Here is a 27,593-nt window from a genome sequence, read left to right as displayed (position 1 = left end):
TTAACAGTTACTTTTCTAAATTTTTCAAAAATCCCAATCTTTGTCATCTTCTTCCCATCCCAGCAAAACCCAAACGTTGGAGCCTCACACAACGTTACAATTTGTATTTCGAAGACAATCATATCATTTATTCAAGGTAACCACTAAGTAGTAAGCTCTCCCCCTTTCTTTCCCTCTTGCATTTCTCTTTGTTGAAGATCAAATTAGATTTAAGTACACGTTAAAATCAAATTGGGAACTAATCTGTAACAAGATTTATAGCAACAAGATTGTGCATTTTGTAGATCAACTATTTGCGGAGTTGATTTCCAGAAGAAAATGTGTTGGAATCAAATAACACCAAAACGAGTTTTGTGGTTACAGCTCTAATCTTTGCAATGGTGGGCGTAATTGCTTCCCTCATTGTTAAAAGGGTATAATTGTATTTTTATACCAATTTTTTGTTCTAATTATAATAAAATTAAAAGGATGGCTATAATTCTATATGGGGTCCACATTTTGGTTATTTTTCCAAATTTCCCAAAAATTATTATTATTATTTTTCCAAATTTCCAAGAAATTTAAATAATATTATTAGGAACTATAAAAGAAATATTTTAGAGCTCAACATTGTGTTGTTTTTCTTTAAGGATCCAAATCTTGTATGGTGTACGTGTTAAACCCCACCCCAAAATTATTGTAATTTCATTTTTTTCCCCTAAAGTTTTATTGGAGATGCAATTTGGTCCCTTATCCTCTACCAAATCAAAATCCTCTTTTTAGATTTTCTAAACTTCTCCTCCTCTCTCTGCTTGCCACGTGACAAGCACTCACCCTTACCCTCTCTCTTCTCCTCGATCTCTCTCTGTCTCTCTCTCTCAAATCTCTCACTCTCTCAGCTCTCTCTCTCTCTCTCTTGAATCTTTCTCACACTCTCCCTCCCTGAGCTACCCACTCCACCATCGAACCCACCACCCCGACGACGACAACACCCCCAACTTCGTCGACTGGATTATCTCTTCTTCCTTCATCTCTGTGAAGCACGGCGAAGCACAGAGAAACCACGGCGACCCCCGAGACCTTCAAACAAAATCTGGCCACCTCCGGCCTTTCTACGATATATTAAAGGTAACAATTTACTCCCTCTCATCTCTATCGTCTTTTTATTTGGTAGATTGTAGGTTAAGGAGTAGATCGTCATCGATCGGAGCTCGGGCGGCTCTAGCCTTCGTTCTTGATGAGAAATGGGTCGAATGACCCAAGCTCAATAAACTAGGCCCTTTGGGCCTGTTTAGGACCCATACCTTTGGCCCGTTAGCCATTTAAACCCAACCCAAAATCCTTTTAGTTTATTTTTATTTTTTATAAAAACCCAAAACACTTTCAGTTTGGGCCAACCCTTCAAGCCCAGCCAATTTGAAAACCCAAACCCTTTCAAACCAAGGCCTTTAGGGCCGTATAGAACTTGGGCCAGGCCTTTAAGCCCAAGCGCAATGGAAAAGCCGAGGTTGCTGAACATAAGCCTAAGCCCAATCCGACCCAACCAAGAGAACCTAGGAACATCAGGTCGTGCATGAAGGCGCGTGGACTTGCGCGTGAAGGGTCACCGTTGTTGGCACATGGAGCACACATGCTGCGTCCACAATGGTGTCGTTGAATTTTCTGGTGACACGTGTGGCCGGGTGTGAGGGTGCGTAAGGCGGCATATGACCGTAACCAAGGTCCCTTTTTATGCTTTTCGACATCCTGAATCCATTTATGATGTTCGTTTTTCGAAATTCAATTGTTTGAGTATAGTTTTGTTTATTGTACCCTTTATGTGCTTAGGTGCAATTATTAGCAGCGATTCCGTCATTCCTATTTCATACGGCTCTTCGACGACGAAGTATTTGTGTGTTGACCCCTTCCAAAATGCTTGTTTTATTAGTAGAATGCATACATGAAAAGCATGTTTTAATGACTATGTTTTATGAGATATTATGTTTACTAAGAATATTTTGGAATACCATATTTTATCAAAATGATGGTCCTTGTAGTATATATGATGGAGACTATATACTATTTATGAACATGCTTTTACACACTTCTTTGTAGTATATATGATGGATGACTATATGCTATGACGATGTTTCGAGATATATGTACCTATGTTTGGAAAGACTATGTTCAATGATTTTGTGCATATCTAGTGGTCACTGTTTTGCCTATGGGCGAGGGAGATATATGGTTGAGGGAGATATTGGTTGAGGGGGATATATGTTGATAGCTTTGGGGCGAGAAATACTGATACCAATACCACTAGTTAGCACACTATATACGAGATATGTTTCATGAAAGGTTTTATGGCATGCTAGGGTTTTTGGAAAACCTATTACTTAGTATGCTAAACTTTGAGGGTTAGTATGTTGAATAACTATTTTATTATTATGTATATCAACTTGGTCCACTCATGTTTGTTTTGCGCCCCCTCAAGACATAGGAATGAGGATTACGACACGAACTACGAGGCTTTCCCCTACCAATGATATCGTGTCATCTCTTCTGCTTTGACATCATTGTAATAGCTCTTCTCTATTTTATCTTCCGCTTGTAAAATAGATTAGTTGTATGCTCTGAACATGTCATGTATTATCATTAGATTCATTGTTGGCAGTTGAATATTATTTTATTATATTAGTATTTCCAACAGAATTATACGCATGTTTTACATGTTCTCAGCATTTGCATTCATAAAAAGGCTTGCGTCACCCTCAAGTGTTGGCGCGTAGGGTGGCATGTGACCGTACCCGAGGTCCTTTTTTATGTTTTTCAACATCCTAAATCCATTTATGACGTCCGTTTTCGGAAATTCAATCGTTTGAGTATAGTTTTGTTAATTGTACCCTTTATGTGCTTAGGTGCAATTATTAGCGGCGATTCCGTCATTCCTATTTCATACGGCTCTTCGACGACAGAGTATTTTTTAGTGGACTCCTTCCAAAATGCATGTTTTATTAGTAGAAATGCATACATGAAAAGCATGTTTTAATGACTACGTTTTATGAAACATTTTATGAGATATTATGCTTACTGAGAATATTTTGGAATACCATATTTTATCGAAATGATGTTCTTTGTAGTATATATGATGGATGACAATATGCTATGAAGATGTTTTGAGATATATGTACCTATGTTTGGAAAGACTATATTCAATGATTTTGTGTGTATCTAGTGGTCACTATTTTGCCTACGGGCAAGGGAGATATATGGCTGAGGGAAATATATAGTTGAGGGAGATATATGACTGGCAAGAGATATATGGTGATGGCTTCGGGCCGAGAAATACTAATACCGATACCACTAGTTAGCACACTATATACGAGATATGTTTCATGAAAGGTTTTATGGCATGCTAGGGTTTCCGAAAAAACCTATTACTTATTATGCTATGAGTTTTCATAAAACTTTTTGGGTTAGTATGTTGAATAACTGTTTTATTGTTATGTATATCAACTTGGTCTACTCATGTTTGTTTTGCGCCCCCTCAGAATATAGGAACGAGGATTATGACCCGAACTACAAGGCTTTCCCTTACTAGTGATATCGTGTCATCTCTTCTGCTTTGACGTCATTGTAATAGTTCTTCTCTATTTTATCTTTCGCTTGTACTCTAGATTAGTTGTATGCTCTAAACATGTCATGCATTATCATTAGATTCATTGTTGGCAGTTGAATATTATTTTATTATATTAGTAATTCCAATGGAATTATATGCATGTTTTACATGTTCTCAGCATATGCATTCATAAAATGGCTTGCGTTACCCTCAAGTGTCAGCCAGCACGTGGCCATCCCAATGTCCCCCGGACATCGGGATCAGGGCGTGTCAATACGGGTCCAAATGGAATATATGTTTGATCGAACAAAAAACATTTAATTATATATTACACCTCTCTCAATCTCACTTCAAGTATCTTTAAGTTCTTAACCTAGTTTCATTTCTTTCAGAAAACAAGAAACTGAAATAAAAGATAATTCGACTGAAGTTATTGAAAAATTATTTTAGGTTAAATATGGCATATATGACACGCCAAATGAATTGGCAAATCTTGTGCACTAAGAATGATATGTTGCAAAGCTTGATTTTGAAAATGTGATTGATGATTTTGATTCTAGAAATGTAATAAGAAATTTTAAATGAAGGTATTCTTATAGATTCATTTTAATCATTTTTTTTTTTTTTTTTTATAAACGATAGAGTTAGTGTTTCATTCCCTACCAATAAAAAGAGTTAGTGTTTATCATTTTTTTGATAAACGATAGATTTATTTTTTCTTTACTAATTTTATCATAAACTTCAGTGTTTCATTCCCTACCAATAAAAAGATGGGAGCTCATCCAAACCCTAAAATAAAAGACGCAAAAATATGAAAAAAGGGGAGAGATTTATAGCCTGTCAGACAACCGAGTGACCACCCCAGCCAGAGAAGACTGGCTGAGAACGATCCTCTACAGTCAAGATGATCCAGAGACAATCCGATTGTTAATCACGCTCTGATCACACGGTCCTGATTCATCAACCAGGTTTGAGTTCCTGTCTCCTTAGAAATCAAGGATACAGAGGTACGATCCTATAGAACAGATCCTGTTCAAGTAAGGTCGTGAACAGTTGGTCATTGTTTAGGCATATAAGCAGCTTTAGTAATCTGGAAACGGTCGATGTGGGACAAGAAATGAGATGTTTCGTTTTAACAGCTAAGAGCGCTCTCGCTCCTCTTCTCTCTTCTGTTTTTTGTTCCTTTAGTTTTCAATAGATTTGGGAGCCGAAACTACTATCTCTAAAATTTATACAGAAAAACCTGTGTGAGTTAATTGGGGATACGTTTTTGGGTTAAAAGATAAACAAGTTGGACGTATGCTTAATTAATGTTAAGAGAATACTAGCAACCTTTTTATTTAAACATTCTAGTTCTACTTTTCAGCTCTAGTTCTCATCTTATTTGGACATTCTCATTTGATTTTTAGGCCGCCCTTAAAGATCATTTGTGCAAAAAATTACTAAACCTGAAATTGTTTAGTTGTATAACAATTTTTCAATAAAATAGATTTAATCAAATTTCTCACTCAAAACTGAAATTTTAAAATGTTAATTGAATGCTTGAAGAATTTCTTATTTGATTGAACTTTTTCAAAGTTGATCTATAAAATATAACCTAGCAATTAAAAAAAATTAATCATCAAACGAAATTGGAAGATTAAAACGATAACCTAAAAAGTAAAATAAGAAAGTTCGACTCAGAAGATTGCTAGCATCTCCTATTGAACTTTTAACTAGAGAATATAGGGAAATTTTATTGGACTAGGATTCTCTCCCTTCCTTTTTCCATCCCCTTCCTTCCCCTTCTCTCACATTCTCTATTTTATATTTCTCGTTTTATAAAAAATTAATATAAGATGTTGACGTGGTTTAACCGTGATTGTTCAAATATGAGGGGAGGGAAGGGAAGGAAAAAAAAACAGAGGACAGAATCATACTCCAATTTTATTTGTTATTTTTATTTCTAAATCCTATTAATTATTTCCTCAACCACAACCACCATGCCCTTCAAAACCAAATCTATAACCCAAAAGTCATCCTTAGTATCTTTATCATTTTGTAAGCCATTACATTTTAAGTGCCCTGGGTACTCCCACACAAGAAAAGGCGAAACATGGCATCAAACAAAGAAAAAGTGAAAAAATAAAATAAAAACTCAACTACTTACAATTAAATTTAAATTTATAACCTCACTCATTAGTGTAAATATATCGTTAAATAAAAAGTTAAAAAATAAAATCAACTACTAACGTACAGTCCAATAAATAAACAGTCGAGGGCTGTAGTCGCCATTGATTGATGTTGAAACCCACAAAAATATGACATTACAGTGTGAGCTAGCTACTTGATATTAGGGAGCTCTGAGAAAGAAAGTAGCTGGAAAGAAATTGAGGATGGATGGTGGGGTTGAAGCGTACTACCAAGGAGCCAGCAACTATCGACCCAAACATTAACAGATCCAGATCGGTCTTGTGCCATGTTCGGATTGAATATCGCGCCGCTCCGGGAAACTCCAATGGATCTAATTACTAGCTAACTTCCGTTTATTCTAATGAGTCTGCTCCTGGGCTTGATTTCCGGCGAGTGAAGGTGCGGTAGGCCTATTACTGGATAAGAAGGCCTAAACCATTAACACTAGAGTCTAGGTTTTTATTTTGGCGAACTGGAATAACTAACGACCGGGCAAAGATGCTAAAGATACAAAGAAGCCTACCCCGAGGCAAAAGCAAGCAGCAACAACTAAGGAAAAGCAGTACAAAGAGGTAAAGACGACATCGCACCAAATGCTAAAAATATCACTCCTCATACTGCCAGGAAGAAATTAATGGGGACAAGGGAGACCATCATTACACAGAACATGAACAAGGGAGGATGGGGGTCTGTTGACCCAAATATTATCACATACCTCCCTACTTTGCCGCAACGCCAGAAGATCCGCAGCCATATTGGCCGATCTTGGAACCCAAGACCAACGGCAGTCTAGTTATGAAAACTAAAAACTGATGAATATCAAACAGGCACTAAAATTCCAAAGTTCAAGTTAAGGGACAAGTGAAATTGTTCAAACTAACGGTAGCAAAATTTCAACTTCTTTGTCACCAAGGGAACTAACCGACAACTGTTTATGTTTAAACTACAGAAACCCAAGTAAAAACCCTCATAACTTTACAAAAAGACTGTTCCGTTGCTGAAGGATTAAGGTTTTAACCACGATGGCTACAACAAATAACTCACAATTATAACTTATTCCAATAAACAAAAATGAGATAGCAGAAGAAAAACAAAATCAATCGTGCAAGCTAACGAACATGCTATTACGCGGAAGCTCAGTCGTGCTTGCCCATATTTTCTCACTTCCTACCCTTCCTGCCTGTTGGCTTTCCTGAAGCCTTTCCGGGGCCCTTGCCTCTGTCACCCTTTCCGGCACCCTTGCCTCCTCTCTCACCCTTGGCAGCAGTTTTTCCTTTCTTCGAATTGCCTTTTCCAGGCCTTTTACCCGGCCCACTACCCCTTGCATCCTTTTTCATCCGTCTATCCACACGGACTTTACCCTTGCCAACCCTGACTTGAACTCCCTTCTTTGCAACCACATACTCCTTTTGAGGCCTTTTAGGCGCAGCCTTCTTATACATTTGTTCAATTTGCTTCCTCTTTGAACGATCAGAGATGTCTGGCTGGTCAGATATTGTGTTTGCCTTCTTCCGAACCTTCTCGAGCTTCCTAAAGGCAACTCGCTTCTTTCGAGCTTTAGCCTCTGCCACCTTCTTTGCAGGACGGGCATCAATTTCTTTAAATTGTGCTTTCATGGCATTAATCTCTTCTTTGGTCACAGGTTTAATTGGTTGACGGTGCCTCTTCTCCTCATCTAAAAACCATCTGGGCAAGCCATCATCATCAAACATGTACTTGTTATAGGCATCATCAAGCATCTGTTGCCTTGGTTTTTTCCTCAGCATTTTCTTAGCACACGCCAGTATCTCGGCTTTTTTATCTATATCCATATCCTCGGATTCATCCGATGATGAGTCATCACTTGAATCTGTACCCGGAGCAGGGACAATCTCAAAATCATCGTCAGCCTTTGAAGCTTGAAGTTTATGGCCTTTGGTCCCTGCAGCATCATCTCCAGTATTTTTCTTAGCATTCTGAATTGCAGTCTTTTCCTTACCATTCTGAATTGCAGTCTTTTCATTGGTCTTTTCTAGCACGGGAAGTTTCTCCCGCTTTTCAACCTGCATTTCATTTTCACTACCAGAGTTATCCAAATCCCCCTGCTCTACAGCTTCGGCAAAGATATCCTGACTAAACCAGTTATTTGTAATTTCCTCTTGGGTAGGTCCGTCCCCCTCATCAAGTGATTCCAAGAGAGGATTTGATTCCTGAATACCCTGGTCTTTGTCTGAATCATAATCAGACTGAACTATATCACTGCCATCAACATCCTGAGTGGCCAAATAAATAAATAAATAAATTTATGAGCACAAGCAGTATTGTGCTGTAGATATAAATACTTTTATCATCCATGCGCTCATGCCTATAAAAAAAAAGAAAAAATTCTGCAGAAAGATATTGAGATTTATGTAATACTACTCCCCTACAGACCCACAGCATGAGACCATACCTAAAGTGTTTTTGTTTATATCACCACGCATAATGAAAACTTCATACCTCCAAAAGTTGAGCGTCCTCAGAATGTGCTTGTTTTAAACGTTTCCGCTGCTTTGCACTTCCCTCCTTTTTGGAGGTGTACTGTTCATAGGCCTTATCGAAAAGATCTTCCATTTGTGCATCATATCTACCATCATAAATGGTAATACGTGATTTAATACAGATGATAGAATTATTTTTTTATCTAATGCTAATATAAGGTACAAGAAGAATAACCTTCTGCGCTCATCATCAGAGTCCATATCACTGGATGATGTTTCTTGGGTATTCTCATGGGTTTCCTCATTTTCAGTATCTCCAAGGTCACCATTCTCACCATCATATTCAGTGGAATCAACCACTACCAGATCATTCTTACCCTGAAGGACGAGAATGCAGTCAAGATATGCATTCATATTTATACATAGAGTTGGTAAAGTCAGAACCTGCTATCTCCATCAAGAAAAAATTAAGGAACATAAAAACAAAAAGAAAGATTTTGATCTTTGATGAGAAAAAAATGAAATCCTTTCAAATGTCAACAGACAATGGGAGAAAGAAAAGCCAACTAATAGTAAGCTAGTAGCATACTAGTTCTGCTTGAAACATCTATTGCAAAATTATAAACATAAAAAATATGGGTATTTCCAAATTATAGAGAACAGTAATACCATTTTTAAATATTTAAATAATAGCTTCATGCTCTTCTGTTTCAGAACAAATAAATAAATCAAGTATATTAAAGTCCCAATGGCTCATGAAAAGAAGAAAAATTATGAAATAGAAGCCTTTATATTGTACCAAGGACTTGAAAAATATAATCTAACTTCCCCACAGGCCCATCAAAATGAACTTTCAAGGCTCGAAAAAAAGCTCCTCAATCAGAAATCTGATTCCCGAGACAAAAAAAAATCAACATGCCAAGGTAGATTGTGAAATGAAAGCAAACCTTGATGGAAGTGAGAGAAAACAACTCATTGTCAGTATAACCATCTTGTAGCGCATCTATTTGCATCCCTGTTGCCTTCCGTACCTTGTCCTGCAATATACAGATTTAATGAAAAGGATCAATGTGCCATACATTGATATTCATAATAAAGAAATAACCAATAGTTCTTATCCGGAAAGATCACAACTTTACATCTAACTCTACATGGATAAGTTTGTTGAACTACAAAAAAGGGTAAAGAGAAGGCGAACTATTTGTGAACATAAAAAGAGAAGCTGTCAAACTTTCAGCTTTTTATTTGATAGAAAAGGTTAGACTATCTTCTCCAATAAGTAACTTTGTAAACACTGTATGGTCAAACTGGGGCAAGCCTTGCAATCCTATTTAGGCACCAAATCCAACTAAAATGCGAATACAAACATACAATAGAGGTGGCGATTCCAAGTCCATCGCACTGCTTAATGGATTTAAAACCTATTAGAAAGTCTTAACTTTACAATCTCAGGCTTCATTTAATTAATTATCATCGTATCTCCAAAATATGGTGTATATTCCCCCAGTACATTAACCATCTACCAGTTTCATGACTCAACAATAACAGTAGGTAATCATGCATAAATAATCGCAAAAAGAAAGCAATAAGCTACAAACTTGAGCTCGTCTCTTTGCTAGAAGCTTCTTTGTTCGTTTCTTCTTGCGCTCCATAGCATACGTCAGCTCCTCCATTTCATTGAGTATTTTGTCTTCATCATCCTCCTCATTTTCCTCCTTTTCAACATCTGTAGTAGAAGCATCAGCCTTCTGGGACGGAGATAAGGCCTTTTTTATCTGCATCCGCCACCTAAATGACAATACAGTCATAACAACTTAGTATGCATTAAGAAACAAGTAACCTAGACTGAAATGTACTGCATGTCTAGTAGATGCATTCCAAATTCATAAAGGTATTGGTATTAATTGCTTCAAACAGTATGAAGATACCCAAACTTTAATCAGGAATCATAGACCATAAAAGAACAGACACAGTGATTCCAACTCTTACAGTTAACAATTAATTGGTGACACTTCCCTCAATAACTGTAATGATAACGAGAGAAAAAAAATGCAGAGAGAATGCAGAGCCACCTTCCCTCAATAATTGTAAAGCTAACGTGAGAAAAAAAATTGGGAGTTTTAATGAAATACTCCCGGTACTGTTCACTTTTAACGAAAAAGGACATTTTTACCTTTCCAGGTACTATTCACTTGCACCTTTATTTGTCATTTTTCATTAAAAATAAAAATTTTGAGGACTTTTCGTTAGTTTTCCTAAAAAAATTCTGTTACAGCAGAGAGACGTGATTTACAGATTAAAAAGGGCAGAAAGAATCTAACGGTCTAGCTACAAAATACAATCTTTAAATCTAAAAGAGCATTTTATAGAAAAAAGAAACAGCATTTCTTACTTCAAAAGGTACTTGAAATCTTGCTTCCCCAAAACACGCAGATCATCACACAGAGTTTTAACCTGTCAAACCATAATAGTTAAAGTGGTTGGAACACTACAAGGGTTCCAAAGTATTTAAGGGGCAGATAAAACTCATTTTTTCAGTTAGTAGAGGAAAGTAAAATCTATATGAAGAGAACATGCACACAAAAAAAAAAACCAAGAAATGACTACCTCTTCTGTTGTTAAAGCATGACCCTTGATGGGCAAAGATGCCTCATCGTCAAAGCTTATGGAAGTAGTAGAACCAAGGATATCGAGAGGAACATCAGACCAAATGAAAGCAGCAGCAGAAGACACTTTTCTCAAAATTGTGTCTCCATCTTCATACCTGTATTTAGAACACAATCAGGCAACACTTATGAGATAGCAATCACAGGAACTCAAAAATATAAAGAGAACCAGGTTGAGATAGCAATCACAGGAACTCAAAAATATAAAGAGAACCGGGTCGAGATAGCAATCATAAGAACTCAAAAAAGTTTGAACAAACAAGGTCAATGATGGATAGAACAAAATCATTAACCCATCTGTGTTACTCTGCAGTTAAAAACTGCCTACCCTTGTTGGAAATTTATATGGAAAAACAATTACCACTTAAAAGACTATAAAATCCTGCAAAAAAACACATGCAATCACCCAGTTTTTGATAATTACAATGCTGAAGCTCATACTATGGTAATCAAGGTAAAGATATAAAAGAAAAAAAAAATTAGAAAGAACGTTTACCCATCACGGTGTCTTTTTTGCTTTGTCCCTCTTAGTACATCTACCACCTATATCAAGGAGTCACAAGGAGAAACAAATACATTAAAACAATAATTTTTTTAAGAAAGGAAAGAATTTTGTACTTATGTAAAGCTGGTATTCTGTTTCATCTAATATGAGTTACCTTCTTCTGAGGTTCTACAGACTTAAATAGATGTTTCACATCAAGTAGACGCGGATCAATCTTTGCAGGAGCCTTGTACTTAAAACCCAAAAGATATGTCTCCGCAGATGAGCTACGACTAGCTGCTGGTTTATCCTGTTCAACCTTCTCAAATAACTGCAGGTTATATACCAGGATCAGACGTGTTAATCAATCCAGAGGTTTGGAATAAATATGTTTTGTGATCTATATACTAGGATCAACTAGTCCGTCAATCTAAAGATTACAATAAATAAGAACTAGAAAATCACCTCCTTCATACAATAGTAGACAGCATTATAATCTTGCGACCTGAAGATCTGCGACAAAACAATAATAAGCGCCCATCTTTCTTAAACAAAACTAATCGAAACACATAAACAAAATACTTATATGGTTAAGGACGTCCACAATTCAATTCTTGATATATTAACATGCTTGAGTTCCAAAAACAAATTGAAAACAGGAATTTCATTCACACTGAAGTAAAATTAATTCCAACTGCGGCCCCATTCAGAATATAAACTGAACCGAAAAACGAACTTCAATTATGAAACCAAAATATTAAATGTAGAAAAATACTTGAAACTTAACAACTCAAAGTTTAAACTTTTCACTTGAATTAACCCATTTCTCACAGAATACCAAAAATCCAACACAAACCAACAAAAACCCAATTGCCAATATGAAATTCAACACATACTTTAGTAATAAATGTTCCTTTGGGAGCCAAAAGCTGAGTAGCCAACTTCACCGCATCAACGACCAAAGCATTCTGAGCAGTGGCCTCCGAAGACCACGCGCCGCCGACATTGGGCGACCCATCATGAAGCACCAAATCAAAAGCCGAACAGCCATTCTCCTTCATCAGCTTTCTGAGCCTGGCCGTGCACTCTGGCTTGGTGATGTCCTGTTGGATCGAGAAGGCGCCGCGGACAGGGGCGATAGGGACCAAGTCGACGCCGACCACGAGGCTGCCGACGGGAACGCGCTGCACGGCGACTTGCATCCAACCGCCGGGCGCGGCGCAGAGGTCGAGGACGGCGTGAGAAGAGTGAAGGAATTGGTGCTTGGTGTCGAGCTGGGCAAGCTTCCATGAAGCTCGGGAGCGGTAGCCATGCTCTTTGGCTAGTTTGTAGTACTTGTCCAAACGGTGCTTGCCCTTCACCTTTCCCATGGCTGCTCAAGAGTCCAATACACAGAGATAGAGGTGGTGGAAATTGGATTAGGGTTTTGGTAGGGCTTTTATACATTGGACCCCTCCAAATTAAAAGCAAAACGCAGCGTCGGGGTCTTAAGCCTTTTTTACTTTTTTTTTTTTTTTTTTAAGCCAGGGTCTGTATGACTTTGAGTTTATTAGAACTCGTTTGGCACGTTGAATTATACTAATTATTTCAGTCGGATAGATTAATATGAGATCATAATTTCAGAGTTAGAGTAAGTCTGATCCGAATACAGTTACCTCAGAAGTCCGGTCTTGGACTCGCCAGCTTCAAGTGAAACTGTATCAGACGGAGTAGCAGTGCCACTATCACGAGTCCACGGGATGACCATGCTTGTTCTGCAATACACGCGATCTGATCTAGATATGGACACAATCAAATACTATAAGTCTTAGAGTTCCTACAATCTAGAGTTGGTGTCCGTCACAATTACTCAGAACTCCTAAAAGGATGCAATATATACTTCTAGATATCCTCTAGGATTCTCCTAGATTTGAACGAGGATTTTATCTTAAAAAGATATCTCTCCCATGGTATAACTACACCCATCTAGGGTTCATATATGATAACTCAATCTAAACACTTGAATTCTCTTGCCCATTGCTTGAGTCTAAAATCATTCATTAACTTGACCATCGAAAGCCTTTGGCCGACACACCCCATCGGCCTTGGGCTTGCTCACGGTTGTTTCATTGTATTGTAGGTTATTCAAATTTGTGCTTACACGGAGGTGCACAAATTTGGTTCCAACAATTGGTGTTTTCATTGAGAGTGAACTCATATTCTTCTCGACCATATCACTCCACCTTATGGAAGCTACGTCTAGAATATCATCCCATGGCAAGACACAGACCCAAGGAGCAAAGATGCCTCCTTTATGGATCAGGTCTGGGAAGACACCCTATAGATACATACATCAGTGAAAGATCTTAAGAAGAACCTGCAAACCAAGGAACGAACCAAACTCTTCAGATTAGACGAAATGATGAACGTTATCGAAAACACCGTTGCACGCCTCGAAATCTCTACCACTCAGGCATTTCTAGAGACAGCAAATCTAAATCAATGCCACCTGACCTCGAAGCTTGTCCCAAAGGCATGCACCGAAAGTTTTTCAAAAATCCCTGGTTTATTATTGCCTCGCCATTCGAGGAATAAATCATTCCCGACCATCAATTGCGCATGAGGAAAACGAGATTACTTCAAAAGGGCACAGAAAGGAAAAAAGATGATGCAAGGAACACATCACCTAAGAAACCTCATCACCAAACCAGTAAACATATGTTCTTCCCAATGGCACCCATATAGTCAAGTTACAAATCTCTGATGCCATGGTAGACAGGGTTCTGATAGATAATGGGTCGAAAGACAATTTCCTTTTCATGGGTGTAGCTAGAATGATGGGTGTCCTCGATAAAGTCAACTTCAGAAGATCCACCATCTAAGCTCTTGATGGAATTCCACACAATACTGTGGGAATGATACGACACAAGGTGTAAGCAAAATCGTCTGAATACCTGAAGGTTTTCCATGTGATTTGGCTACCTATCTCCCTACAAAGTTATCCTCGGTCGAGAATGGTTGCACACAATGGGCACTATTCCCCCAATAGGTAGTACCCTGCCTCGCTATCCAGGAATAATAATGAATAGAAGATTGAACCAAAGAAGTAAAAGAACCGGCGCTGAGAGACAGGGCCCCAGCTGGGAAAAATCGAACCTTTTGCTAACTATTCCAGGTAACTTAAACAATCACATCACATTACGGACTACAAGCGGTTTGATTCCCTCCACATGATATGTAGGCAGTCATCTCTAGAACAAATCGCAATGTCACCATCTAAGCAAAGACAAGTCCATGGAGAACTCATTTCTTCACGCCCTACCATAAGCTAATCGTCAAAAGTGATCCCTGGGGTAATTTTTTACATTATATCATATATTTGTTTAGAAATGCACCAATGATTTGATTCTTCATCTCGGAAATATGTAGGCAATCTTTTTCAGATTCAATCACACCCCTTTGTCAACCAACTTTACTCTTGGTTATGAATAAAAGAAAGTTTATCTACTTTGAATGTTTTTGTTTTTGTTTTTTTTTTATGATGCAGGGAGTACCCTACTCGTTCCAAACTTTGAAAACTTTGCATGAACGCAAGTCTAAAAAAGTTCAAAGTTACACTGCTAACGAAGCCTTATTTAGCCCAATCTGTCTTGAACAGTTAGCAGCTTGGGAGACTCGAACCGTTATAAGAGCGGTAATGATTGACAAGCTACGGGCACTGGCACATGGCACATTGACCTAGAAGTCCAATGCACCATCCAGTCCCTGAAAAGTTTATACAACCAGCAAAGTTGTGGGTTATAACATTCAAACCGGGCTCCACGTCATTCGAGGGAATAGTCTAAATGGCAATTTGGAAATCATCTGAAGATGGCTCTGAACTCTGACACCAAGTACGACTACTTCTATCTAGAACCAGCATACTAAGCCAAGTATGTTCTGCAACACCGTGTGTTACCTTGGTTTGTTTGACCAACGAAGCTTTGATACGCGGAAATGCGTTGGTCAAACTAACTGAGGTAGTCTGATCGGATATGCTCAGGTCCAAAGCTAGGGTCTAACAAAATGATTTGAAATGTGTTTCCAACCCACATGTTGACGATCATGTTTCCAACGAACTTTCGTAAACGGATACAAAATTCAGGTTAATCACTTTCCCCTAGCATCATGTTGCGAAATATTAAGACCCTTGGCCCAATAACTCGAGCAAGGCACAAAACACTCAACATTTATTTGCAAATTATCTTTAGGTACAATTTAAAGGTCTTTACTCTGATAAATGCATCTCATTTAGTGTAGAAGCAAAAGTTTTCTCATGAGTTTAATGTTTAATTCCTAGTACCAAAGTAAGGTGGTATTCTGGATATCGCAATGAGAATACTTTATGAATACTAACTTTGGGAAGCAAGGTTCCCCAAATCAATGTTGCCATAGGGAGGCCTTTCTAGCTTTGTCTCGGACCCACAAACTTATCTGCATTCCGGTCTACCACTTATTTCCCATATAAAGTTCGTCTTCTTTAAATAAATTTATCTGGTTTAGATTCACTCATGAAATAAGGAAATGGGAAAAAATAGTCCACATTGCAAAAGAAAATGATTTGAAGGCGCAGACGGGACATACCCCCTATTAGCTAGGAAAATCTCAAGAATCCTTCACAATTCCTTTCCCCTTGGACGTAGCAGAGGATTATTTGGGTACATCGGGGTCCAAATCTTTTTTGGAGATAAGCTCTTCCCACTTTGCCTCTAAATGTGAGATCTCGTCCAGTATGTGTTGCGGAGGAGAAAAGTTCGTGTGGCGATCTCTTCGAAATCTTGTAAACGTCCCAACCTTTAGCATGATTTATCCGGGCATAACCAATGAGGTATCCAAAATCATATGCTTCCTCATTCACCTCGTTAAACGACTACTTGTGCTCAACCTGAAGCATTGACATTTCCCAAGCATACCTAACGGAAAGTTGTTGGAGGTTTACTATGCGCTCATTCTCTTTGTGATCCTTCTTCTTTTCTCTTTTTGTCTCTTTCTCATCTGTGCCCTCCCTCTTTATCGTTATTTCCCTCTCAAATTTTCTTGCAAATTTAAATTAAATTCACGCAATTGGAACCAAAGTTCTAAATTGCCTTAGTTTTCTAACATAATGGCCTTGATTGCATGTTTCAGATTGGAGGATTGTTCTAGACATTAGGGTTAAGAGCTATTTATGGAACCATGATTTTTCAAGGTCGGAGTAAAGTTGATCCGAATACTGTTGCCTCAAAAGTCCGGTATGGACTCAACAGCTCCAGGCGGAGTTGGGTTAAACAAAGCAGCGGTGCCACCATCATCCTGTTCTGCGGTACTAGGCGAAGTCTGAGCGACTCCGCTGGTATGGCCATGCTTGTTCTGCAAGGCATGAGATCTAATCCAGATAAGGATATAATTAGATTCCTCATAAGTCTTGGAGTTCCTACAATCTAAGAATTTGCATGCGCCGCAAGTAATCACAACTCCTAAGAAGGTGCAATATCTACTTGTAAATAATCTATCCTAAAATGGTCTATCTCTATACAGTATAAACCCCCCATCTAGGGTTTGTCTTTAGTAATGCAATCTTAATACTTTAATTCTCTTGCCGACTACTTGAGTCTAAAATTGGTTACTAACTTGAATGTCAAAGAGTCTTTGGCCGGCACGTCCCCCAGTCTTAGGCTTGCTCACGGTTGTTCTCTATTTTACATATTGCTTGAATTTGTCCTTCCACCATCCACGATAGCGTGCAGATTTGGTTCCAACACTATCTATTTTTGCCACTACTTTGCTACTCTAGATTTTTGGTCTGATTCTAATGTTTGTTTGCTCGATGACGGTGGTGTTGATTTTTCAATTCCACTCCATTTCATCATTTCGTCTCGACCAATCGAGGGCCGTGTTGATTGGCGAAGAAAACAGCCTAATAGAAACGGGCTGAAGAGAATGATAGGATTTTTACTACTCATGTGAACGGGCTTAAATCTCCTATTTAACTTGCAAGAATCACAAGGTTATTGTAGTATAAACGGATCTCGCAAGGTCGTCTCCATAGAGACTATTAAATAATTCGAAACTAATCAGATTCCATTTAATTATTGTAAAGTAGAAATTGAGGTGATTGATTTTATAACCTAATTAAAATAAAAACAAAATTAATGAATTAAAATAAACAATCTGCAATATTAGAGCTAGATAGAAAAGAAAACAGTTTTGGGAGAATAAAATTAAGAAAGCACTAGGGTTCCACCATCACCTAGCAATCCTATGAATTTTTACCCATTACTTATGATCTATATATGCCACTTTGAAGGTTAAATTTTCCTAATTCATATTCTACTTGGAACCTCCAATATAAAACGTATATCTAACATGCAACCCGTCCGGACGTTCGGATCAAATCTGAACATGAAAGACTCATTATGCTTTATGAAAATCCTTTGAAAAACCGTACAATCCTTAAGACGTGATATTCATCCTAAGTTAAATTACAATTATTAATCACAAGAAGCCAGCGTCAATTTCAGGGAACTTTCCGACCAAAATTGCATCAAATTACTTTTCTAAAGATCCTAATGGTGATCAGGCATTAAGACAATTAGATAGTTTTTATCCCGGTGATTAACAATTCAAAGTATGCATGCAATCAATCATAAGCAATTAAATAAAAATCACATATTCATGCTAAGGCTCAAGGTTTCGCCCTAGCAAGAGAAATTAGTTCCGCATATTCATAATTGAAATCATAGAAAATATATTCAAGAAAATGATTGAAAGCACCTTCAAGTAAAAAGTCTTCAAAACCCTAACAATTCTCTGTCTCCAAAATTGCATAAAAGAAAGCGTAAAGAAATATGGTAGACGGCCAAGCAATCTATCTGCCAAGCCTCCCACACAAACCCTAGGAAACTAAAATTAATCCAAATCCCCCCAAAAACTTAGGAAACATAACCCTAAATTAAATGATAAAATTCGTCTAAAATCTGAACAACCACGTTTTGACCCATAAACTGCTCCAAAACTGGCCCAATATAGCTGGATTTAATGTTTGGGATATTCTGAAAACTTTTCCAGAAGGCCACGAACTCATCCGAGGTTATCTTGGGCTCCAAAAACGCAATTTAAGCCCAAAAACGTCATTTTCCAGCACTGCACACTGCTTCTTTATTTTATCGCCAGAAAATAACCGCTTGGTGGAAAAATCCCAAATTTTGTTACGATCACGCTAAGTGACTAGCGAACATCCTCCAACTGGAATTACTCCAAAATTCGTCCATTTGGTCCTGTTTTGCTCCAGAGGAAGTCGAAAGTCCTATATTGAAAATACAATTCAAAGTATCAAAATTCTTCTAATATATTAACCAAAATATACTAAGATTAGGGTAAAATATATAATATAAAATCTACTAATCAGAGAACATGAAAATCCAACGTGGATGGGAGCATAATTCAAGTTTGTCAACAACAACCAGCACCAAATAGAAAAGATTAAAACGCTAAGAAAACCAACTCTCTCGCCTACTTCCTCTCTCTTTGGTTGAGGGCCTAATCCCTGAAAATCTTTGGAAATAAGAAGGTTAACTCTAATTTTTATTCTAGGTGAAGAAAATGCCAAGGCAAGCCTAGGGCCATTCTGGTCCTTTTATGACTTCGCCCTTGGTTACTGTCGCCAACCCACTGAGGTAAGTAAGGTGAGGTGATTGGTTTTAAAAGACACATAACAAGATATAAGATGGGTGGTAAGCATACTTTGCATACCTAGAGCTAATCCTAGTGAGCAAAAATGCTTTCAACAGGGGAAGGTAGTATTGCAAAAATTAGATAACCGAATTAGGCTAATTAAGTCTCAAATTTTTGTGCTCGCAAGTATATGAATCAAATGACAGTATAGCATATAAGCACGAATATCGTCCCATAGAGATCGAATTGATTCTAAAGTCTATCTTACTAAATTGAAACAAATTATAATTGAGAAGCTTTAATGGAAAATATTTGATATTTTGAATTAAACTGAAATAAAATAAAGCTTGGAAATAAAATGCATGTAAATCATAAATTGAAAACATAAGAAAGGTAGACCTAGGGCATCCGAATTCACCGTAACCAATCCTACTTAATTTCCTTAATATGTTATGCTCAAGTAGTTCCCCAATATTGATGATCGATTTTCCCTAAATTATTCAACGGCCATGGCATCTGGTTGCATCAAAAGTATCCTTACATGTCAACCTTCTATGGCATCTAGACGAATTTAAACAATTGAGAACCCATTAAGCTTCATGAAAATCGTTGAAAAATCATACAAACCCTAATTGCATGGCATCTACAAATAGGTGTTTATGGTATCAGTTGCAAGAAGCTAAACCCAAGTTAAGTATGGCATCTACTCTAACTTGCATCAAATCAACTTAACTAAAACTTAGATGGTGATTAAGCATCTAAATAAAAATTAAGCGCACTACGATTAGCAAATGATACTCAAGAAAGATGAAAAACATGATAACAACAATGCCACAAGGAAATTAAGTATTCATGATCAAGCTACATCGTAGCCCTAGCAAAGAAAAGAAAACTATAAACTTCTCTTCCTCTTCTCTTCTTTGCCACAACCCTTCTATGGTTTGATACGAATTGTGTTTGGTGGCTTTCTAACTCTCCACAAGGAGATTTGATCTCCTTAATATAACCTCACAACATATTGATCTCCTTCATATAACCTCACAACAAGAATTGGAAAGGTTAATAGAAAATACCAAATAAATGACCACTAATCCTAGTTCTAATGGACTTTCACGTCATTATTAAAGAAAATGAAAAATAATGGAAATAATAAAAACTAATAATTAAGTTCTCTCCTAAAGTCCATTGAATAGCATTTCCACGTCCATTTGATCTCCAAAACTTCTTGGTGCAATTAATTAGCCTCTTGCTACACTGAAATTACTCTAGAAACCCGAAAAGCTTGTTTTCCACTCTTTTTTTTGCATAACTCCGGTATTGAATGCCTATAAATTAAAACAATATAATTAGTGCATTTAACCCATTCATATAGACAAAATCCAAAGGAAATCTATGATAATAATATATGAAAATATGCACCCATCAAATACTCCCAAGCTTAGATTTTGCTTGTCCTCGAGCAAAACAAAAGAAAATAAAACACAACAATTTTTTAGCTAAATTCTCAAATTTTAATCTTAGAGAAAACACCAACCATGAGATAACTTTCAAGAAATAAGCAACAGTAGTTCAAGACATTATCCAAGAGTTAACCAAATTTGAATCGAACCAACTTGGAGTATAGTGTGTGTAATAGCCATGTCAATACAATTTCAAGCTTCTTCAAATCATCATATGCAAACAAGTGAACTTCTCACAAGGCATACACACACTCACTCATATTTGTAGGTTAATGTGTCACTCAAATGATCTCATTGTACATCTCACCATATGCTTGCTTGTCCTCCTAGCTCACTATCAATATCAAGTAATTTCTTGGATCAAAAGGTCTTTCACAAGGTTGTAATGAGGCTAAGGGTTAAGTGGCCTAAACAAGAAATGGAATAGAAAAACAAGGGTCTAAGAAACTTGTAGAGCACTCCAAATTTTCCTTTTAGAGAGAAATTCAAATAACTTGAAAGCAATTACTTAAGCACAACTTTACACTTTTTTTTTCTTCTTTTCTTCTTGCCGCATATAACTTTTTTTTTTCTCAAACATTTTATTGTTATTTTTACGGCACTACTTTCTTTTTCAATTTTTAACTTTTCACTTCACTATTTTTGCTTCATTAACCAATAACAATGAACAATGTTGAACTCTCTTTCTTTATAAAATTGCTCTACAAAATCCTTAGAAAAGGGTATGAAAATTTACATGAGGCTGGGTAGGGAATATTTAGGTTTAAGAACAAAAAGGCTTATATAAGGCTCAACGGGGCTAACTAGGGAAAATAATCATAAGTGGTTGGCTAGAAAGGCTCAAAAGAAAGAAGAAAAAAATGCCTATGTCGTTTCCAATATTTTACATGAATTGATGAATGCAATGAATGGTATAAAGCAAGTTCTAGAGATACATGTAAAATTGAAATCATATGCACAAGAATAAATGAGATTGATGCATAGTGGTTCAATCTATTTTTGGCTCAAAAGCTCACAAGGATTACATGAGCTCACTAGATTCACATCTGAAGCATTAAATCATGCTCTAGTTTCACATCAACAAGGCTATGTGCATTTGTTTTTCCAAGTCATGATCATAAAAAAATATGGTTAAAACAATAATAATGTAAAGAACTAATGTCAAGCTTAAATTTCTTGAAAGTTTTGAAAAAATTAAGACCGAATCTCATAAGTGAATTGGAAAGTAGCCAATAAAAACAAGGCTCAAAGAAAAATAAAATATTTTTGATTTTTTCAAAATTTTATATTTTTTATGTATTTTTTTTAAGAACTAAAACGAAGAAGACTTGTCACATCCCTCCCCAGGAACCCCACCACATCCCGGGTTCGACTCCACCGTAGCACGATATTGTCCGCTTTGGGTCCCGACCACACCCTCATGGCTTTGTTTTTGGGAATTCACACGAGAACTTCCCAGTGGGTCACCCATCATGAGATTGCTCTCGCGCGAACTCGCTTAACTTCGGAGTTCCGACGGAACCCGAAACAAGTGAGCTCCTAAAAGGCCTCGTGCTAGGTAGAGATGGGAATATACATATAAAGCTTAGAGGATCCATTCCTCTGGGCGATGTGGGATGTTACAATCCACCCCCTTTAGGGGCCCAACGTCCTTGTCGGCATACTTCCGGCTAGGGATTGGCTCTGATACCAAATTATCACATCCTGGCCCGGGCCGGGATGTGACAAGACTAAAAATAATGAAGATAAGAATAATGAAAATAGACAACAAAGGTACAAAAAAATATAAATAAATAAACAAAGCTCTTGGACAGAGAAACTTTCGGGTTTAAAGGAGACAGGCAAACGAAGATGTAGATGGCAATCTACCCCCAAATTTGAATTTTGTATTGGCAACAAGGTAAAGTGGCTCCATTTTTCGGCAAAAATAGAAAACAATGGGTAAGCTAACAAGAGACTTAGGAAATAATTTATTATTGAAAAAAAAAAACTAACAAGTAAAATTAAAGCTAAATCAATTAAAAGATGTAACAATCCAATTAAGTAAGTAATAGAATCAAATTCGATCCCCGACAATGGCGCCAGAAACTTGTTGCGAAAATTAGATAACCGAAATTAGGCTCATTAAGTCTCGAATTTTTGTGCTAGCAAGTATACGAATCAAATGACAATATAGCATATAAGCACGGACATCGTCTTACATAGATCGAATTTATTCTAAAGTCTATCTTCTAAATTGAAACAAATTATAATTGAGAAGTTTTAATGGAAAAGATTTGATATTTTGAATTAAACTGAAATAAAATAAAGCTTGGAAATAAAATGCATGTAAATTATAAATTGAAAACATAAGAAAAGTAGACCTAGGGCATCCGTTTTCACCGTAATCAATCCTACTTAATTCCCTAAATTATTCAACGGTCATGGCATCTGGTTGCATCAAAAGTATCCTTACATGTCAACCCTCGATGGCATCTAGACGAATTTAAACAATTAAGAACCCATTAAGCTTCATAGAAATCGTTGGAAAATCACACTAATTGCATGGCATCTACAAATAGGTGTTTATGTATCAGTTGCAAGAAGCTAAACCCAAGTTAAGTATGGCATCTACTCAAACTTGCATCAAATCAACTTAACTAAAACTTAGATGGTGATCAAGCATCTAAATAAAAATTAAGCGCATTACGATTAGCAAATGATACTCAAGAAAGATGAAAAACATGATAACAAGGAAATTAAGTATTCATGATCAGGCTGCATCATAACCCTAGCAAAGAAAAGAAAACTATAAACTTCTCTTCCTCTTCCCTTCTATGCCACATCCCTTCTATGGTTTGATATGAATTGTGTTTGGTGGCTTTCTAACTCTCCACAAGGAGAATTGATCTCCTTAATATAACCTCACGACAAGAATTGGAAAGGTTAATAGAAACTGCCAAACAAATGACCACTAATCCTAGTTCTAATGAACTTTCAAGTCTTTATTAAAGAAAATGAAAAATAACGGAAATAATAAAAACTAATAATTAAGTTATCTCCTAAAGTTCATTGAATAGCATTTCCATGTCCATTTGATCTCAAAAACTGTTTCAGTTTCATGCATTTGTCTTGATACAATAAATTAGCCTCTTTGACACACCCCGACCGAGATCAAGGCATGCTGACCGTCACGTGAGTGACGTAGCCATGTGCACAGTGCGGAAGCAATACAGATAATAAATATACGAATAATTAAAAACCGAATTACTAGAGTGCACTACTAAACAGGAAGTGATAGGAGTTAATTACAAAAGTAAACATTCCTAATCAGAGCATAATAAGTCTAGATGCAGTCCAGTAGGACAAGTACTAGTTATACAGTACCAGGAATGTCCTACTATTATTTAGATAGGTCAGAACTGCCAACGTCCTCAAGCCACCACCAACAAACTTACTTAAAACCTGGAGGGGCGCAAAACAGAAAACGTGAGTGGGCAAAAACAAATATTTTACAAAACCATTTCATTTATCAACATATCTAACCCCTCGCTGTAAAACATGTATAATTTTTCCCATAATCAAGATATAAGCATATACATAATTATATAGATATGTAAATATATCAATTCAAATCATGCTTCACATAATCATAATCATATGTATGCCATGCCAAGATAGAGTAAGCAATTCAGGTAAGAATAATTTCATAGAAATATAACATGTGAGCTGGAACCCCTATGGTAGTCTGTACGGCTGAATTTATAGCTCAAAAATCACTCTAGCCGGAGTCACTACAATGACCTATACGGCAACATACTGCACAAGAGTCGGAACCAAACAAAAAGGTCTATACGACAATAATGGGTGTAATACAATCATGCTCAATACTACTCTCACATAATAGCTAGGCGATAAATCGCTAGTCACCTACGATTCGGAACCATAAATAAGGTCTGTACGACAAGACTATGCACCTAAATTGGATCCAATATGAGCATATGATGCGGGAGGTGACATGCCATATCTATGGCTAAATCACAATCACCCTAAGTGCAGTTTTATGAGCTCACATTATTCAATCACATATCGCATCATCGATGATTCACATAACCAAACACAACTTACCTGAGCTTACCTGAGCGTCCACAGTACCACATTTATATATATAAAGCATCACATACTAAATCATGTATGAATTATAAATTTATATGCATGGCATTTATGGCATACTATTATTTAAACACATATTTCTGGGAAAATATCAAGTATATAATATATATTGAAAGCCAAAAGCCCACTCACTGGTAAGTCGAAGGGTCGTAGCCTCCGAGTCACCCTTGGATACGCTCGTCCTCGGGATAAGTCTCACCTATATGCGAATTAACTATAAAGATGTTATTTTAAAGCACATAGACAAAACTAGCTAATAACTTCTCATTCATAGCTCAAATTGGGTATATGAATATACCACAGTGACCTACACAACCTCAGGATCATTCCCAAATTTCTAGATTAATTTTTCAGTGCCCCACGCTTCGCCACGCATCGGCGAGTGCACGGTAAAACGCGCCGACCACGCGCAACCATATGCCTGGCACATGTAACAGAACAGCAACGACGTTAGGAATATTCTGTTAAAACCCAAAGGTAACCGTCCAAACTAACTGACGGCGTTACATATTCCGTCAAACTGACGGAATATTCCCTTTTCTTCTCCGGTGAGTCATCGATCGCCGGCGAATTCGCCAGTTTCTGTGTAAAACTTTTAACCATCTATTCTCACTCAATTTTCAACCATTTTCTTCGAAATTTGAACCAAATGAAAGCTTAGAGTGAGAAGAATGGCGTTATACCTATTTGAAGCTTTATATCTCATGAAATCATGTCGGGGAAGCTTCAAAATTCCGACCAAACCTGCAACTCGTCGTTTCTCGCGATCCCGAAATCATGTCTGGGTACTATTTTCTTCCTCGATCTGTGAGGTTTGAGAGGCCCTTGATGTTTGTCCGTACAAGAAGAAAGAGAAAGAGAGAGAGAGAGAGAGTGGGAGAGGGCATGGGAGAGAAGAGAGAGAAAAGGGTATGTGTGTGTGGTTCTTACAAAGTCAACCAAACCACTTATACACTAACCTTTAATCCAATTTCCAAATTTAAGCTAAGGCTAGTTCTTACTATAACCCTAGCATTCAAATTGGAACCAAAACACACAACACCATGAAATGTTCGAGGGTAAAATTGTCATTTCACATCATCGAAAATTAAATATTTGGGACGGGCTGTGACATCTTACTCCATTGAAATTACTCAACACCCGAAAAGCTTGTTTTCCACTCCTTTTTTGCATAACTCCAGTATTGAATGCCTATAAATTAAAACAATATAATTAGTGCATTTAACCCATTCATATAGATAAAATTCAAAGGAAATATATGATAATAATATATGAAAATATGCACCCATCAGGTAGGTAGCATTTCTCTTTAGAAAATACTTCAATGATTTTTCAAGAAGCACTAGTATTTTTATTAAACATTTGTACTGCTTCTAATAGCAGTGTTTGTTACTAGAAATACTTTATAAAGAAGCACCTCCAAATGGACCATTAGTCAACATAGCACCTAGAAGCCTTTATTGAATCACTTTAAAATCTTTGTAAATTCAAATACCACCAAAAAAATATTTTTATTTGAATTGTCATTAGATGCTAAGAGCATCTCCAAAAGAGATGTTAAAAAGTTCATATCAGCAATAATAGTAAAAAAAAAAAAAAAGGACAATATTAGTGTTTTCAACCAAACTGCCAATTCTTAGTGGCATCACGTGAATTAATAACAAATATGGTCGCTATCAAATTTGATAGCAACTTCAAATCCATTTTTAATTGATTAACAAATGCTTTTATCACTTTATTACTGTTTTTTGTTCTAAAAGTATTTGTTACAAGTATGAAAAGTAAATAATGTAATTTATAATAGTTTAGTTTGACTTATGGGTGGAGAACAACTTTTCGAAAAAGAATGGTGCCACATAGACTTTCAAATTTAAATTGAAATTTTTTACTGGCACTCTAAAATTTTTATTTTACATTTCAAATTTTTTATTGGTATTCCAAAATTCTTATTTTGCATTTCAAATTTTTTATATTTTAAAAAAAATGCACTATACAAAATGAAAATTTTGAATTGTCAACAACAATTCCTTTTAGTAAATTAGAACATCACGTGAAGTTGAGCCATTTCTTTGTAACTTGATTTAGTCTAGACTTGGCATTCGTGTCGTGCTTTCCGTGTTCGTGTTGTTTTCGTGACATACCCGATGTCTTAACGGGTCATGTCGTGTAACACCCGTTAAAGTCAACGAGTAATATGACCTGACGCGAAATTGACCCTTCAATATTATCAAGTAATATGACCCGACCTGTTACCCATTAAAGAAAATATATTTTAAATCAATAAATAATGAAAATCTAAAAAATGAAATTCGGTGACTAAAATAAAGCATAAACGATAATCAACGATTAAATTTAAATTTAAGATTTATGGATTATCGTGTTGGATTTCAGAGTTGACTTCTTCACGAAAATTGTAAAGCTTATCATTACGAGTGATTGTATATTATTTTTACATTTTTCACTCTCCTACAATAATTATTATTAATTTTGTACTAAAAAAACACTATTCATGACATTTGGAGGGTTTTAAAATCTAAACGACCATGTAAGCAACGTCTAAGCGTAGATGATGCAATCATGAGCGTTTATATGTGCTTGCACATTTTTCAAACTTGTACATTAATGATTATGAATCTTATTTATTTTGAACTCCCTTAAAAATACTATTCTTGAGGGTTTGTGTGGTTTTAAAAATTTAAACGATGATGTATCCATCCTCAAAGCGTAGAGGGATACCATCACAAGCGTTTGCATAATTTTTTCACATTTTTTTGCACTTGTAAATTAATTATTATAATTTTTTATTGTTTTGGTATGTCACATCCCGGCCTGGGCTCCACCATATCCCAGACTTGACTCCACCGTAGCACAATATTGTCTGCTTTGGGCCCTGATCACGCCCTCACAGTTTTGTTTCTGGGAACTCACGGGAGCAGAACTTCCTAGTAGGTC

At 36.7% G+C, this 27,593-nt stretch overlaps 1 protein-coding gene, 2 long non-coding RNA genes and 1 other non-coding gene across 5 annotated transcripts; 1 reads left to right on the top strand and 3 right to left on the bottom strand.

Moving 5' to 3' along the window:
* Positions 1-4,411: 4,411 nt before the first annotated feature.
* On the bottom strand, positions 4,412-4,624 carry LOC114819378 (small nucleolar RNA U3). Its single transcript, XR_003766434.1, has one exon. It is a non-coding gene; the product is annotated as a small nucleolar RNA U3 (small nucleolar RNA).
* A 1,992-nt stretch (positions 4,625-6,616) lies between these two features.
* Positions 6,617-12,815, bottom strand: LOC103440389 (uncharacterized). The gene is made up of 11 exons (XM_008379067.4): positions 12,255-12,815; positions 11,824-11,871; positions 11,534-11,689; positions 11,371-11,417; positions 10,816-10,972; positions 10,601-10,662; positions 9,807-9,996; positions 9,156-9,245; positions 8,444-8,586; positions 8,228-8,354; positions 6,617-8,001 (listed from the first exon to the last, which is right to left on the bottom strand). The coding sequence occupies exons 1-11, from the start codon at positions 12,726-12,728 to the stop codon at positions 6,910-6,912; spliced, it is 2,586 nt and encodes an 861-aa protein (XP_008377289.1). The 5' UTR covers positions 12,729-12,815; the 3' UTR covers positions 6,617-6,909.
* A 3,095-nt stretch (positions 12,816-15,910) lies between these two features.
* LOC139189023 (uncharacterized) lies at positions 15,911-16,949 on the top strand. The gene is made up of 2 exons (XR_011572488.1): positions 15,911-16,309; positions 16,504-16,949. It is a non-coding gene; the product is annotated as an uncharacterized lncRNA (long non-coding RNA).
* Positions 16,950-18,135: 1,186 nt separating this feature from the next.
* LOC139188974 (uncharacterized) lies at positions 18,136-25,505 on the bottom strand. 2 transcript variants are annotated; one of them, XR_011572425.1, is made up of 4 exons: positions 25,325-25,505; positions 24,774-25,062; positions 23,856-23,933; positions 18,136-20,354 (listed from the first exon to the last, which is right to left on the bottom strand). It is a non-coding gene; the product is annotated as an uncharacterized lncRNA (long non-coding RNA). The 2 variants fall into 2 exon arrangements; XR_011572424.1 differs by lacking the exon at positions 18,136-20,354 and having other exon boundaries at positions 23,537-23,933.
* Positions 25,506-27,593: the final 2,088 nt, after the last annotated feature.

Source organism: Malus domestica, chromosome 10 (assembly GCF_042453785.1).
Source record: "Malus domestica chromosome 10, GDT2T_hap1".
In the NCBI taxonomy this organism is placed as follows: domain Eukaryota; kingdom Viridiplantae; phylum Streptophyta; class Magnoliopsida; order Rosales; family Rosaceae; genus Malus; species Malus domestica.
Note: the sequence above shows the minus strand (reverse complement) of the source record. Positions and strands in the feature narration are given on the sequence as shown.